The following is a 17,545-nucleotide window of genomic DNA, read 5'->3' as shown; positions in this document are numbered from 1 at the left end:
CCAATACCGTGTCGTAACTGCTACCAGTACGAACACTTCAATTACTGGTGCCAAGCTGACAGAATCTGCAACGCTGCGGGAAACCACATAAAGAAAACTGCAAGACGCCCAGAAAGAGAATCTTCTGTGCCACATGTATCAGTGACTCCCACCGTACTGGTATCGGTAGCTGTCTTAAGAGACCAAGAGCTCCACAATCAACCAGACCACCACCACTATTAACGCAAATAGATGTAACCAAAAACTCAACAAACGGCTCTTATCAGGACCAACAAGCGACTCACCAGGAACAAATAAACAAAACAACAGAAGTGCCTAACAAGGAATTACAAAAGTGGATCAAGCAAGAAATAGAAGAAGCAATAAACAAGGTCATAACCTGGATGACGTACATACTAACAGCCACAAGACAACATAAGAAATATCTAAAGACAGCCTTGCAAACCGCATCCAAGAAGATATTTGAAAATAGTTAATACACTCCAAACCACAACAAGGCACCTTTACATCACACGAACTTTTGTTGATACAGTAAAACGGAAAAGCAATCCAACCATACAATAGCTAGGTAGAAGAAGCAGCGCGCTGAAGTGAAAGAAGTCAGGGGATAAAGCAGTTGTGACTGATGCAAACAGATGACGACCAAGCGAGGCCATGGACAATGATGGCCAACTTGCATGCTTAAAAAATAACAGATGTTCCACTAACAATACACTCTCCCAACTACAGACAACATAGATTAGTATAATAATTAACAGATATCAAATTAGATTTTTACAATATAACAGATAATTTATTAATTTATAATTACAGATATGTTTACATGGATTTTTGACACTTCTTCTCAGTGTGGTTTTGCTATATAAATCTCTATTCCATGCAGCAAGATCGACAAAGAGTTTTTCCTGGTTCCCAGTTCTTTATAAATCCTCTATCAAAACAAAATAACTCTTCTTCTTTCTACTATTTTACCCTTCTTTCTTTCTATCTACACAAATAGAGATTTGCGTATAAATGTCTTCCCGAAAGATAGAAACCGCGATCCCCTCGACAAATGTTTTAGATTACTAACTGCATGTGAGGAAATGCATGTAGACAGAAGGTTGATTACTTACTCTCTGTCAGGACGCGGGCTTTCCTAAAGGGTGTCCTTATTTTTAACTTATCTGTTTCTGTTTCATTGGTTAAGCAAAAGATTCCATATTTAAATAAACGTAAACACAGCCCATCTCCATCAGCGCCATTCTTTCGTTCAGGTCAACATTGCAAAGTCACACACTTTTGAACTCTGTGGCGCCGGTGTACCCCAAGGATCTCTTTTATCTCCTATATTATATATTCTTTATGTAGGTGACATGCCTCTACCTAAGCCTCCACTTTATGCCTTACAATTTGCTGATGATACTACTTATATAGCGTTGGGATCTTCTGTTGATCGCATTAATCAACTCCTACAACCAGCTTGGACAAATTCGTTACATGATGCCTGAAATGGAAGCTCAAACTGAACTCAAATAAGACTCAAATGACTCTCTTTGGGCTCAAACGCAATAAATACTGTATCAGTTGCAATCTAGAACGTCTAGATTTAACTCTTTTTGACTCTACAATACCAATTCGGGTGTAACTGGGTGTAATCTTTAATATCTGGGTGTAACTTCGACAAACACCTTACCTGGAAGCCTCATCTCAAACAATTGGAGGCTAATATCCAGCGCAGTTTGAACCTTTTATCAAACCTTAAAGGCACCACGCGGCGTCTTAATACAAAACTTTTACTGCTAACATATAAAGTCTTTGTACGCCCACCAATCACGTATTGACACTCACCTGGTTATTGGCAGCACCAAGTTTCTATGAGTGCCTACAAGTCCTCGAAAGACATGCTTTACGCCTGGCATACTCTGTTGCTTATCCCACTGCTGAAATATATCGTCGTGCACAATTTTCAACCCTTTGCCGCACCTTTACCATCTATGCCAATGCTACATAACGATACGACTCCAATTGGCACATCCAATCGTCCATGAGCTGTTAGACCAAGTTCCTACTATACCGCGGTATGCCTACCCACCACTGGATCATCTCTTGGCTATATACGAACGCACCGAAGCCATAGGCCAATATAATCCAGACCGCCGTATCTACCACTGAAATCCACATATATATTGCACATAACCTCTGTACATGTACCAAAGGAGCATTTTTATCACAATAGTCAGCTCTGACACATTATTATTAATTTGATTTTGTTATTAGTTTTCCTAGTTCAACTCATATTATAATATAGACTGAAACCATTCTCCATGCTTCATTATCCACAAAGTTGAAAATATTTCTGGCCACAGAGGTGTTGCCTTCTACTGTCCGCCCATCCATTGAATGGGAGTGAAACCCTTGTTTAAAAAAAATCTCATCCCATGTGAAGTAAAATGCGCATTGAACTTTAGCTTTGATAACAACATATATTTTTGGGAAAGAAGAATTGGTTGTAGTCATTTCGGTGATTTGCAACTCTTGTTGAAATTCAAATAATCAATTGTCTTAGATCGCAGGGAAGGAAAGTACCGAATGTAGAATTTTCTTTTATTTCTTCAAATTTTGGAACGGAATGTTAAAAATTCGCAACATCTGGGATTATCTCTCTCTCTTCATATATATATATATATATATATATATATATATATATATACAGTGGCAGATCCAAGGGAGCTATTAGCCCTTTCGACGCTCAGGTATACACTGGGTAAAATCAATCCTGCTGTATACTGGATAAAGCGGTAAACTACGGTTTAGACTCTCCCTTGATCATATCCTGGATCCACCATTATATATATATATATATATATATATATATATATATATATATTCACAAACACAAAATCAGTTTACTATTAATTGTCAAATTTTAAATAGGTGTTTCTTCAAAAATCAATCTCAGTTCACCTCTGGTACATGGAGTCCTTAGTTCGATCCCAGCTCGCGCCAAGTGAACTTGGTGGTGTACAAACACCGTGTGTGTGAGTTTTCTCATGGTTCTCCCGTTTCCTCCCACTTTCTTCATTCCACCATTTTATTCATTTCTCATCACCGTCTTCTTTAGGCTAGCCGACAAGTCCTCGCTGCTACGTGATGGTTAGGCCCTACTTCAACACCCTGACTCTAGATATCTGTTTCGACTCGACGAAACCCTGCCGCAAGTGGCACACTAGTGGCAATCTTTCGACGTGTCGCTATATCGACAATCGACATTTACCAGCAAGTGGGCCACTAGATGTTGGCGACGTTTAAGGCATGAGGATAATTTATGAATATAAGAATGGTACATTTGATATAATTGTTATAATATAAACCCTATTAATGATTGGAGCTTTCCATAATCTGGTTCGAACTTAGTTGATTTGATTTCCAGTTTCGTCTCTTTTAGCAGTGAGGCTATAGGAGACATAGACCTATAGCTTTATGTGTGATCCGAAACACACGAGATCCCGCTTGGATTCGAATTCGGGTCTTCCAAACATAGGCGCATATGCTAACCGCTTAGCTACGAGGGAGCTCTGGTTTGAACTGGGGTGCACTGATTCTCAGACATAAAGATAAATGCTTATCTGTCGGTCCATTTCCAATACAACTCTTTCAAGAAACCTCATTCTTCTTTTCATTCTCAGATTAGGTATCACGTCTCATGCGGGTAGAATCTTTCACAGAAAACTATCTGGCCCTCGAGTCGTAGTTTGCCCACCACTGAACTGAGGCATTTCGAACAAATTTATGACTATGTCAAGTTGAAGTGTGTACTGTGTAGTGCATAGTGCTGTGTAATTGATAAAAATAAGGTAACTTCGCTTTTAAACGTAAATTGGAATAATATCTGTTTTAGCAGATGTTCTGTGAAATGTGAGGCTTACGTAAATGGGTCATGTGCTGAAGCCCAATTGAATGTGTCAATTGCTTCCATACTAATTATGATGGAGAAACAACTATAGATACACGGTCACGTACATCTGTGAGTATTTGTAATTGTAAATTTCCAAGCTATGTTCTACATCCAGCGGCGCAAATCTGTCTTCAATATTGGGAGGGACGGGTAAGGCCGTTCCGCCCATAATCCTTTTTTTAAGCGATGTTCAAAATATTTATGAAGTTGGAAAACAATGCTGTGGAGAACCAGTTGCAGTAATCCTAGTAATTAGTTTCAGATTAAACAAAATCCCAAAATTTAGCTTCAGGAATTCATTTAGAATCTCCGTTGCCTTGTGAGTTTCCCAGGCTTTCAGGGGAAGTAGTTCCGCCAATGATTCAGTTGTAAGCACATAAATACATTGAAACAATTCACACTAAATGTATTTGGAGTAGGTATTTTATTCTGTATCAGTTGGAATAAATAAGATTATTTTTCAAACAATTAGATTATTTTGTAATGATAATTTACATTGTAATATAATACTTATTAACAATACTGGGAGCCATGTATGAGCGGGCACTTGAGAGCGTGGTAACAATGACCTATATGAAGTTAAATATTCATCCAATACTGCATTTCCCGTTCGGCCAACTAGGCCCGTGGCTAGAGCGCAAAATTTAAAAATTAAATAATATATTTTTTACGTATCAAAAAGTTAAAAAATCAAGAGCAAACATACTATTTCATGAACAATCTTCTTTTACTATTCTAATATGTTTAATGATAGCAAGAAATCTACAAATAATTCAGAACATTTTTCCCATTTGTTATTTTTTGTTACGTAGTTGTATCTGTAGCATCTAGTGAGTGGTATTTAACTGTTTTGTTAATTCACTAATTAAGAATAATTTGGTTCTATAAGTTTTATTTTTAAGTTAGAAGTGGTAAAACATGTAATTATTGGGGGCACCGCCAGCAAAAGTGCATAGGGGCGTCAAGCTTCTAAAAGCGGCACTGTATTCGTCTTATATTTCGAATAGAAACCTAATTCATTTATTCGTAGTTTTTCTTTTTCATTGAGTTCGTTCTTCATAATTTCATATTCTCATCTTCATTAAACTCTAAAAATTAACTGTGACTTTACATTTGCCTTAATCCTTAATCCATCTCAATGCCACTATAGTATTGTGTACAGTACACCAAGATGAATTTAGTAACACATTAGAAAATACAATAACAAGAATTTTAAGTGATCAAAAAAAGATTAAAGGATTGCGGTCTTGATCAATAATCAGTTTTACGCGACCTGTAACGACTGCTTCCAGAAAACTGTCTGTGATAGTTCGGTTTTGGCTACATTATGAGTTCTCCAGGTATAAGGCTTACAAGAAAAAATTTTTGATTCAAGTATAATGGATCTTTTGATTCAATAATTAGTTTCTGGATCAGAGACCACAAAATTTTTGAATGCCCCTAAACCGAGTTTTCGTGTTTTTTTTTTTTTTTTTTTTTTTTTACGGAACAAGCACATTATACTGAGTTAAGTGATAGTTTGAGTTTGACTAGACTATATGTAATTCTGCAGATATAAGGCATATGGATGTCTTGATCCAAAGTTGAATCAGGGATCACAAACTTTTTGAACGGCCCCTAAATCGAGTTTTCGTATTTTCTACGGAGTAAGCATATCATATTATCATACTGAGTTAAGTGATAGTTTGGGCTTGGTTACACTGTAATATCTAGTTCTCCAGATATAAGGCCTAAAAGAAAATTTTTGATTGAAATATATTGAATCTTTTGATCCAAAAAGAGTAAAAAAAAAATGGTGCTATTCCATCAAAAGATAATGAAAAAATATACAAGTTTAACTAAAAATAGTAAATCTTACCTCCCTGAGTTCATCAATGAAAAGGATGAGCATCCATGACCAGACTACAATCTCTGTAACGTTAATTTCCCAGTCGAAGCAGAAGAGGACCAGGTACGTGTGACAAGTCACCAGAAGAAGGTAAGCAACAGCAGTGCTGAGGAACTTAACAGCTGGAGCATGGTAGAAAGTGGCTAGACGTTGTAAACACCTTGGAGGACCTTTGTCATCACCCAGTGGCAAGAATTTCACCACAGGAGTCCATAAGAGAACAGGAAAAAGCCAAGCAGAAACCAGGACCCACCAATACATTGGTTCCATTCCTCGCATCCAACTCATAGTCACACATTCCTGGCACGTGGGACACGACAACACACACAAGAGTCTTCCAGACGATGCTACTTGCAACACTGTCCGTGAACCCCATTTCTCATGTGGTCGCTCAACAATATTCAGGGCACATTCTCTGTTCTTCTGGTAGCCCATATCCAATAACTAGAATGATATACGTGGAAATTATAAGAAATTCTTGAATCTTGCGCATTTGTGTTTGAAATTTTGACTACCTTTTAATAAATGAACAATTGTATTATTATTATTATTATTATTATTATTATTATTATTATTATTATTATTATTATTATTATTATTATTATTATTATTATTATTATTATTATTATTATTATAAAAGAGGTTTTGTCACTAAGAAGAAAACAACAAGCATTATTTTTCAGACTCATTAATAGGAAGTAAATTATAAGGCAATATTTATTTACTAAGTAACAACTTATTCAGAATACCAACACATGAAATAAGGAAAACAAATCTGTTGTGTACAAATGGTACATTATAAACATATTAGCATTGTTAATAACAAACGGTCCTACAGATTAGTCCTATAATAAAAATTTTATTATTTGTTACATTTTAACATACTGTAATCAATAAGAATTAGTGCATGGTTCTCTTTTATTGGTTTATATTGTAAGAATCCATACCCACACGCATTGCAAACCACATGTTCTTACTACGAACACGTGTTTTTACTGTCATAAACAAACATTAGCAGACGACAGAAGGCGACGACATTATCAGGAAGAAACGAAGAGGAATTCGGAACATTACGAAGAAGCCCGACTTCCCCTTCTTGGGTCTTCCGTCCAAGAAGACGGCTATAAAAGAGGACGACGAGACGAGGAAACTATCAGTTCAAAGCTGATTACTCACCTACCAGAAACTTTCTCCCGAAGCCGCTTTGGCTACGAAGATTCCTTCTAATACCAACTTCTAAGGCTGCAATGAGCTACGGATTGTCCCTTTAAAACTTATTTCCTCAGGCTTTTGTGAGGGAAGGAGATTCCTCCTACTCCTTACTTCTGAAGCTACTATGAGCTACGAAGTAATGCCGATCCCCGTCTGAGGCCGTTGTGGCAGATTTAACAATTCGTGATTTTTGTGAATTTAAGGATTAAGATGGTTGAACACCTAATTTGGCTTGTTGTACTTCGTCAATGATATTTCTTCTGAAAGCTAGTTCTATATTTTTGTTGACACCAAGTGTGAATTTGTGAAATACTTTTCAATTGACAATTCAATCACAAGTGAGGCCAATTTTTCCAGGTCCAATTTTTGAAGAAATGTAAATATGCTCAGAAAACACTTATTAAGATCCTATTCGGGTTTCTTAATTAGAGTGCCAATCTTCTTAATGTTGAAGAGTTGAAGTTGTGTAAACTGAAAACGATCTTTTCATATCATATAGAAAATCACATGAAATCATAGGAATAATAATATCAAAAGATCGTTAATGAAGTTTCAACTATATGTAAAAACTTTTATGACGACTCTCACGTTATTTAATTATAAATTCCGAATATTTGCTTTTCTCTTCTTCCTCTGTATTCTTTAAAAAAATACAATAAATATATAATCGACCTTTCATTCTTTATTTCGCTTTGTTGAATTTGTTTCCTTTTTACACCTCTTACTATCGCAATTTCCTTGCGATTCTTATTTACTTCGTTTTCCTTTTTTTAATGCTCAGAAAGTACAGTTTACAAATTCTGTGTTACAGCTCAGTGTACTCTTTATGTAATCTTTAGCCACATTCTACTCAATACTCATTGCCATCTTTAGTTTCCACATTGCAATATTCTGTTCGATAGAGTCTTAAATAACGTACACGCGATATAAACCCTTAGCCTTTTTTTATATATATAAAAATAAAGTCTTATAAAAGTTTTACAAAGTTCTTTTAAGTTTCTAAATGTTTTCAGAGTTTAATAAGGATCTTTGGCACACGAAAATGGCCTCCGAATAAAGGTTCAATTGTCCTTAGCTCGTAATGGCTTTAGACAGGTATCGAGGATAACCTCTTCGCTCATAGAAGCCTCAAGAGATGGTTCCAATGGAATTCTCCATAGCCCATGGCGGCCCCAGGAGAAGGTGTTAATGGGTGAGTGATCAGCGATAAACTGATTTTCCTCTTCTTGAGATCTTCTTTTATAGGCATCTTCATGAAGGAAGGAGGGGAAGGTGGGCCTTCTTCGTAGTTGTTTTCCGAATTCACTTCGTACCTTCCTGGAGATGTGGTTTTTCTTATGATGCTTACCATTGTTTGTTTGTCGACTTAAAAATGTCTTCGTAGTAAAGACATGGTTACAGTCCGTGCGGGAATGGAACCTTACAATGTTGTGGGTGTAGCTTTTCATTACTTTCACTGAATTTATCTGCATATACTTTCAAATTTATCTGTACTTCCTCTTGTTGTCTTTGTGTCTATTGCATATTTCCCTATCTTTATTTAATTTCACTTCTTAATTCGCAGTTCAACTTTACATACATTATTTTACATTTTTTGGAGCAACTTTGTTTTCAAGTTTTACTTTCCTTAATTTTGTAAACTTTTTTCTACGATTCATGTTTCTTAGCTGTATTACGTTCAAGATGCAGTACCTTTAGTAAAGTTCAAAACATTCCCACGACTAGTTAGTTTCTATATCTACTTTAGTTTCTATATCTACTTCCTCTTAATTGATTTTTTTTCAAGATTTCAAACTAAACTGCTTTTTCTTCTCATCTTTAAGCTTTCCAGTATCTAACCTGTCTCGTAGTTTTATTTCCACATGTATTTTTCAGTGGGATTCCACCTCAGCCATCTCAGGGTTGTGATCCGACAAATTTTGCTTTTTTTTTTTTTTTCTTTATTTAACCCTTATACGGGCAACCGGGGCCTCCCAGGCCCAGTAGCTTCATATTTATTTTCGAATTTCTCAATAACCATACATATTTCGATGTCATAAAATTCTGAATTCTTCTATCTTTAGTCGAAGTTAAAGCCATGAACATATCGAGTTGGTAAGGCTAATAGAGTTGGTAAGACCCCAGCTGCCGTCTACATTACAAAAATAGCTTGCCCGGATAAGGGTTTACCATTGTCGTTGAATATCTTTGCTTTGACATACCAATTATATGCTTTAACACTATTCATTAACGGTAGTCTTTCTCTATCTCTCTTGTTTTCACATCATGGCATTCAGAAGACAAGTTTCATACAAATATATGCACAGTATAATTTTTTGACGTATCTATTTTACTAATACTTAACAACAAATATAACATTCATGTGTTCCCCCTTTATTTACTTCTTCCATATAAGTACTTTCAGCCTTCATCCATTTCCTTTTCTACCTAGTACACAAAATTTTTGAGAGTGCTCGTCTCCCGTCTTCCCCCGCCAAAGACGCTCGTGCAACTTAAATATACGATTACGTTCTCGAGCTGAATAAGTACTGCTAATTGTGTAACTCTGGTCTTAGAAGACGGTATAGATAAGTCAAGTATAACATATATTCAATAACACTTCCAGCATCATTTATCTTCGGTGGGTTCCAAAGGTAGACTTATGAGCTATTTATGGACCTTACAATGGTTATGTTTTGCTTATATATTAACTGACAGAGAGAATTTTCAATTTTCAATTAACTTTCTGGAAAATAAAATTTTATTCGAATAAATTTCTGAAAAATGGAACTTTAAACAGCAAATCAATCAAAAATAAAGTATAGAATCATATTTACATGAAAATAAACTGAGATACACACCGATCTATGCTTTCTTTAACCTAACAAACTTGTTGTTTGGAACCGAAAATGCGTTTCGGAACCTTGCACTTAGGCTGAGAGCGGAAGTGACAAAATTACTTGACTCATCCATTCAAGACAATGGTGGTATTGGAATTAACACATAGTATAGTATCCCTTTAGTATACTTTCTCCTCACCTGAGCAACCAAGTTCTCAAAATAGGCTTTTCTTTCCCTGAGTTCCTCTCGTCGACGTGTATCATGATAAGGCTGCAGTTTGCAAAAATTCGATAAAATAGTTGCCGCTGCAACGCTGCACATTATTGGTGTGATACAATGCTGCAGTAGGAATGCAGATAGTGTGTGGCGACAGCAGAGAACACTCCAAAGGAAGAGTTCGCGATATGGATCCTTAACATTAAAAGAAAGAAATTCAATTCATGGTTACTTTATGTTAATAATCTCCTACCATGATACAAGGTATGTCCAATAAATATCCGATCTTATTTGTTATTAGAAAAGTAACAATCGTAGGGTAGCAACATAGCACACAAAGATGAGGGCATCTTTTATTGCAAGTGGTGTGATCGCCATGTGCTAGTAGACAGCCGAAGTATTGTAGGTTTTAGTCATTTTCGTCGATGCTTTATTCCAAAAGAGGCTTTCCGGATCGGCTTCGAGCAATGGACAGGTCGTTAGGTTCGGCTTGTGGAAGATGCAGGGAGCTACTTTGATTAGGAATTATTACACATCAGTTTAGCAACTCTTTTCATCGCTACATGGTGGGATACTTTTTGGACAGGCCTTGTATACCAGCATATAATTAGTGACAAGCTTCAATTATAGCTCTTCTTCCGCTAGCAAATATTCACAGAGACAAAATGTTAAATGTGTCCTAAGCTTTGTTTCATTAAATAATAGTGTTTCATTAAAGAATTCCTTCTTATAGCTCTCATCTGCTTAATATTTTGTTTCTATGAGAACAAAATTCATAATCGCTGTTCTGTACTCTTTTCATTTAAAGGGCCGCGGTGGTTCAGTGGTAGAGCGTTCACCTCTTGTGCTTGGGGTTCCAGGTTCAATCCCAGCCTTCGCCAAGTGAACTTTGTGGTGAACAAACACCGTGTGCGTGGGTTTCCTCGGGGTTCTCCCTTTTCCTCCCACTTTCTTCATTCCACCATTTCATTCATTGCTCATCATCACCGTCTCCTTTAGCCTAACCGGCATAACCGTGGGACGTAAAACTCAAAGATTTCATTTCATTTCATTTTTCTTTTCATTTAAATACACACAAGAAGTTGTAGCAATTGACAGTTTATAGCATTCTTGAATATATAACATAGTATAAAAGTAGATAATATATCCAGAAATAGCAATACTGAAAATACAGGAAGGTTCTGAACACTTGTTTTTGATATCTAATAAGCAGAAAGCTGTAGATAGGATTGTCTTATTTAATAAAACAAAGTTAAAGATACACTTAATATTTTGTTTCTGTGAAATATGTTTAGAAACATTTTAGATCCAATGACCTTTAATTATTTATTATTGAATATCACGCAATGCTTAGAAATTAAATGCAATTTGTACGTATTAACTCTGGTTTTCTAGTGACTGTTGGTGTATCTGTTTACTTTTAGATGCCGAACAACACTTAAAAAGCGTCAAGCTCACAGCCAATATAAGCAAGAAAAGATAATATACCGGTAAAAATTGTATCATTTGCTTCGAATACTAGGGATGCGCACGAGACAAGATTTGTGGCTGTCTCGTCTCGAAAATGTGTTGTAAAAGTGATGTCTCGACTCGAAAAATGTATATTTCTCTATTGGAAGAGCTGTGTCTCGACTCGAATTTTGTCAGGAAAATCCTGTCTCGATTCGTCTCGTGCGCACCCCTATCGAATACAGTCATGTTCAGTCACAAAATTAATGATCGAAAAATATAAAAGGAAGAAAGGCTTCACGAATAAAACTAACAAAGAAGACAATTGGAAGTATAATCTAAGTGGTATATACTGTATTCAATTTTGTTGTTCATTAAAAGAAATAAAACTATCAATTTATGAGTTAAGACATGGTTTGATGTAAGAGAAATATGGAATAAAATATATGAATTTAATTACAAGCAGGTAACCTATGAATAATTAGATAGTGCTAGATTATGTCATGGTTCCAGTGATGCTATTCAGCTGGTTCGCACCGGTTGTTAAAATATTTCGAGTTCGCAGAAACGTTTGTTATACCAAGTCCAAACTCTCTCTCACACATACACGCGCAGCTGGAAGGGAGAGCTTGTTGGATACAAATTTTTCACAGCCAAAAACAAATGATCTATTTAAAGAATCTTGCTTTGCTCTGTACATATCAGAAGGTTACTGGCGGAGTGGGGAAACGGTAATTTTTGTTTTATCTTTGCTTTTAGAAATTCTTATAACTATAGGGTTAAACATATCTCTCTCCTAATATATCAAGAATGAAAACTGGGGTTGTATGAGTGATGTGGTGAGGGTTATTTATATTTGAAACACATACCTACCATTATCGTAAATTACCCATCCATTGCTGGATGAAAGGCTTTCCAATACTTTTTGACAACCATCTATCTTCGACAATTCGTTTTCAATATATTCGCAGTGCTACATAATTTCGTCACGCCAGCTTGTATTAGGATGCTGTATATATCACTATTTGTCATTTGTGGTATACAGTAAAAAAAAATGGTTTTGTCTATCTTGTATGTTTTGTCTCTTTGTTTCCTAAGAGAATCATATCTATCTACCTATCCATTAACTATCCCTCTCATATATATACAGAACCGGTTGTTAAAAAATTAGAATAACACCACTGGTTCTATCTATGAAGTTAGGTAATAACTTTGACGTTAAAAGCAATAAATGGTAGGACTGGTGCTTGTGTAGAATTGAGTAGAAGTTGTAGCATAGTGTAAAGGTTGTAGTGGATTGTGTGACAAGTGAATAGCTCATACACGTTGGGTGATCTCTAAATCTCATTCAATCACTACGTCACGTAATATAAACATACAAAGAATCTAATTAAAGACGCTTTACAGTCAATTTCATACATATAAATTAACGGTGTTGCTCTTTGTTTAATCAACCCATTGAACTATAATGAGATTTTTTTGTTTTCTTTTAAAATAAACTGGAACTGTAGAAGTTTGGTTTTATTTATTTTCTTTCATCAAATTTATGCAAATGTACCTTCCAGCCTGAGAGTAAAATTTTATGTATTTTTAATATTTAACTAGCTGAACCTGTGGTCTCTGCACACCGCATCATTCACATATGAGCATGAATCTCCTTGTCATTCTTCACATTTATACATGTTCCTTTACACACAGACGAAAGACGCATTGATAAAAATGGGGTACCATAAAGGAGAGATCTTTCTCGATTATTTTTTCAATATCTCGAACCGTTTGCAGGATTTGATCCTACTTCCGATTGGAGTTTCTAATTCATGTATGTTCAATGTTTTTTATTCTTGCATGCAGTATTAATAAGCAAATACATTACATACACAATTAATTATAATGTCAGTGATATCTGGTGTTCATTGTGCAAAACACGCCAAACAATAAAGATTCATCTTATACTGGAGAAATGATTATCCTTCTATCTCATTATCATTTAGCCATGAAACAAACGCCTGAGTGATATACAAATACAACCCCTATATACAAATATGTATAATGGAATGTAGTACTCGTAGGATATGATGCTTTACTTTTTTTTAAAAAAAATCAACATTTCCAGTGTACCCTTAAAAATGTAATAAACAAAGAACGGCAATGTTTTTTTAATTAAATATTCAATTAGAACTGGACAATCTACACAAAATTTGGGATCGACCAGAGAAAATGGCACGTTTCTAGCACTTGTATTTTTTTTTTTTTTTTTTTTTTTTTTTTAGATCTCAGTGTCGAAAGGATTTGAGACATATAAACTTTTCTTTGGAGACAAACATGTAAACCTAGCATTTTAATAAATAGATAATGAAATCCAACTTAACTAATTGTAAATTTGTATATATAAGTTTTTTTAACTAAGGGACATTTAGCTAAACTTGAAGAAAAAAGAAAAATAATTTCCCATCAGGGGCGAATCTAGCCCGGGAACGGGGAGCCTAGGGCCCCAGTTTTTTGAGTGACAAAAATAATTGAAGCTATTACGTACACGTTTTTAAAAAGTTATAGTAAATTCATGATATACCTATCATAGCCTGGGTTCTGGTTGGCCCCTCAGTGTTTACTTTCTAGATCCGCCTCTGTTCCCCATACAAATCAATGGGCTAAACATGAGACGGCGTAGTAGACCAATTTAACACCGTCAGTGTCGCCATCTCTTGACTGTGAGCCTAACAATATGAATCTATGAATATCATTGGTAATGAATCATGACATAGCAACAAACTGCATAAAAGGCAATAAATTTAATTCAGCCCCCAGATTGATTTTTATACTTCTTTTTTTAAAATGTAGTATGTATGTACATATGATCTAGTTCTTTATCCAACTCAAATTATAGTTACAAAATTTCACAACATGAGTTTAAGCCATCATTTTGGTCTACTTACTTCAAAGATTTCTGATTTAGAAGTGAGGACATGTCCATTAACTTTTCCATCGTTGTTCTCATATTGAGGGTCTTCGTGGCATCGAGATAGAACTGTTAAAAGACGATGAACAGTTTGAAGCGTTATCGAGTCATCAGGGCCACAAATCATACACAACTCTGGACATTGATCCGCCTACGAAAGAAAATTCAGGACAAAATTCAATAATACCGTTCTGTACTCTTCTTTATTTAAAACTTTGAACACACACAAGAAGTTGTAGCAACTGACAATTTATGTTGTCAGTTGTTTATTTTTCCTGGAATAAATAACATAGCATAAAATTGGGTAATATATCCAGCAGTGACGTATTTAGGATTTTGTTTCGGGTGGCTATACACAACACAGGGAAGCAGAAGGCAATTGCCCACTTGACTTTGAGAATTAAATATATTTTAATTTATGCATAAATTGAAGTTTTAATGACAAGATTTACGGACTCGTGAATCTTATATGATATGATACACACACACACACACACACACACACACAAAAAGCAGTGAATCTAACATTTTATTCTATTCATAAAAGAAAAAGGAAGCACCCTTTGCCCTACCTAATTTCCCGGGCTACTAATTCTCCTCTCTTGATTTCCTTTAATTCAAACATTTTCCTTTCTTTATAACTAAACGATATAAATATTCCTAGTTTGCTATAATAACTAAAATCCCGTTATGTTGATATCCGTGCAAGTTGATGTGGAACACAGTTTCGCTTATCAACTCCTCTTAGTTTTGGTGTTACTGGCGGCGGCCGACTTGAATCAGAACTAACAACGGTTGAAACTACAGGGGCGCCGGAACCGGGGGGGCAAGGGGGCAGTTGCCCCTCCTGAAATTTCCAAAGGGGGCAAGATACCCTTTTTGCCCCCTCACTTTCAGACTGTAGAAACATCACGCAACGCTGATTATATTAACTAAATTTTGCTTTTTATAGTAATGTGAAAAACAATCTCTATTCCAGATTCATCTTTCTCTTTGAAACAAGGGACCGGGCGCTTGTTCTGCCCCCATGTTAGACAGAAAGAGTTAGGAAAAAGAATTGAAAATTCTCTTTATTTCCATTGGTATACATTCTCAAAACACTGTAAATTCTTTTAAAATTGTTGTTTCAGTAATCGTAAGTCTGCAATATGAAACGAGTCGTCGAGCGAGATTTTAAAGTTTGAAAAATGAGTAACACAGTTTAAATGAGTAACAGGACATTTAGGGACTAAATACATTTTCCATAAAGTTAAATTAATGTTCTTACAAACAATGTGCAGAGTGCAGTAAGTTTTATAGTCAGGAGGAAAAATGTATAAGGTAGGATTAATAATTCAGAGCATATGAAAAATGCGAACTCTATTGTCGTTTTGTTCGTTTAATCCTTTCACTACCATTTTTTTCGGAGTGAGAAACATTAATATACGGCTATTTTAAGTTGTTTTCAAACGTATAAATATATATAAAAAAACGTTTTCCACCGTTTCGTTTTTCGACGTGGGAAGGGTGGGACATTATGTATCCCTCTGATATTTTTACGTGGGACCTATATGTCCCAGTGGTATTGACATGAATGATCATCTTGTATTTTCAATTATGAAACGTATATTGTCAGAAAAACAATTGGGTCGTATTTATGATTACAAATATTTTACATTTTGGCATCCTTTTCCAAATTACAGTTCATGCAACCACTGCTTTATCACTAGCATATTGTTCCTCACTTTCATCTGTTCCATTATCACTTTCATTGTTCACGTTCACTTCCACTACTGTCTATTTGATAATGTTAATAAGAATTCTGTGAACCATTAGCGGGCTTCTCTTTACCAGTGGATCATCAATTCATAGCAATAAAATGTGGTAAATTACCAGGGGTCCTCTGAGAATGTATCGTGGGACACATATATCCCAGTGGTAGTGAAAGGGCTAAGATATGAGTGCAGAAACAGAACATCTATTTCAGCTCTCCTTTCAGACCAAGTTTGTAAACAAGAATAAGAAAGACAGTCACTGCTTATAATAACTAGTCGTGTTAGATATTTAGCTCCCAGTGGGCAAGCAATCAGTGAGCATTTGCATAGTACGGGCAATTTGATGTTACTCTGGATGAAAGAAAAATGGATGTGCCTGTTCTCAACCAATGGATTAATCGACAGGATAACTGGCTTAGTGCTGATTGAAAGAATGAAATTTTAAAGATTATGGGACATGCAATACAGAGAGACTTGGTAGCAGAAGTTATAGTCTCCATTTTATGCAATCATAGCCGACTCCACGACTGATATTTCAAAGAAAGAACAGTTGTCTCGTGTGTGCGCTGTATTGACTCTGATTCATCAAATCCAACAAAATATTTGTGGAAATGATCACCCCACATGGCACAAAATCGGAAACAGAATTCACGATCAAAGATATTCTAACGAAACCTAGCCTGAATGCAGAAAATATACGCGAACAGTGTCATGATGGTACAGCTGTCATATCAGGACGAGTAAATGGTGTGCAGAAGATAACTTCGACTCAACATCCGAAAGCTGTATACATTCATTGCAATAATCATGCATTAGATCTTCCATTGCAGGAAGTAGCACGAAAATGCGAATCTTTGTGTGACGTGCGGGCCATAGTGAAAGACGTTTGAAACATCAACCTGGATTCTGCAAAACGATAGACAACATACGCACGCCGACATTGTTCTTGAACCCTGTAAAACTATCAACGAAAGTAATCCTAAACATTTGCTGCTTGTTTGTCCTACTCGCTGGTGTGTTAGGCGAAAATCTCTAATCAGATTTCAATCTACTACAAACGAATTCAAATCACGTTGGAAAAGAATCATCAGTAATACAAGTGGTCCAAATGATGCTTAAAAAATAATTCTAAAAGGGCATTTGAAGAGAATGAACAAATTCGGAATATTTTTTTCTGATAGTCAGTATACGTGCTTTTGTATCTTGTGGACAACTGGCGAAAGTGCTTCAAAATTCTGATTCTTCTGCTTCTGGAGCTAAAAGAGCAGCAACGATTCTATCTAGAGGATACTCTGAGAAACCTACGAACGGAG

The 17,545-nt window shown here is 35.7% G+C and overlaps 1 protein-coding gene across 1 annotated transcript in view; it reads right to left on the bottom strand.

The window, feature by feature from the left end:
* The window catches only part of LOC145666968 (transient receptor potential cation channel subfamily M member-like 2), a 73,089-nt gene that overhangs the window by 40,446 nt on the left and 15,098 nt on the right, over positions 1-17,545 (bottom strand). The window contains exons 3-5 of the mRNA XM_081734609.1: positions 14,456-14,629; positions 10,056-10,268; positions 5,796-6,269 (exon numbers count right to left, since the gene is read on the bottom strand). Of these exons, the coding sequence (XP_081590735.1) occupies positions 5,796-6,269; positions 10,056-10,268; positions 14,456-14,629 (861 nt within the window). The remainder of the gene's footprint in view (positions 1-5,795; positions 6,270-10,055; positions 10,269-14,455; positions 14,630-17,545) is intronic.

The sequence above is a fragment of the Thermobia domestica genome, chromosome 12 (genome assembly GCF_964235325.1).
Source record: "Thermobia domestica chromosome 12, izTheDome1.hap1.1, whole genome shotgun sequence".
Taxonomy (NCBI): Eukaryota; Metazoa; Arthropoda; class Insecta; order Zygentoma; family Lepismatidae; genus Thermobia; species Thermobia domestica.
Note: the sequence above shows the minus strand (reverse complement) of the source record. Positions and strands in the feature narration are given on the sequence as shown.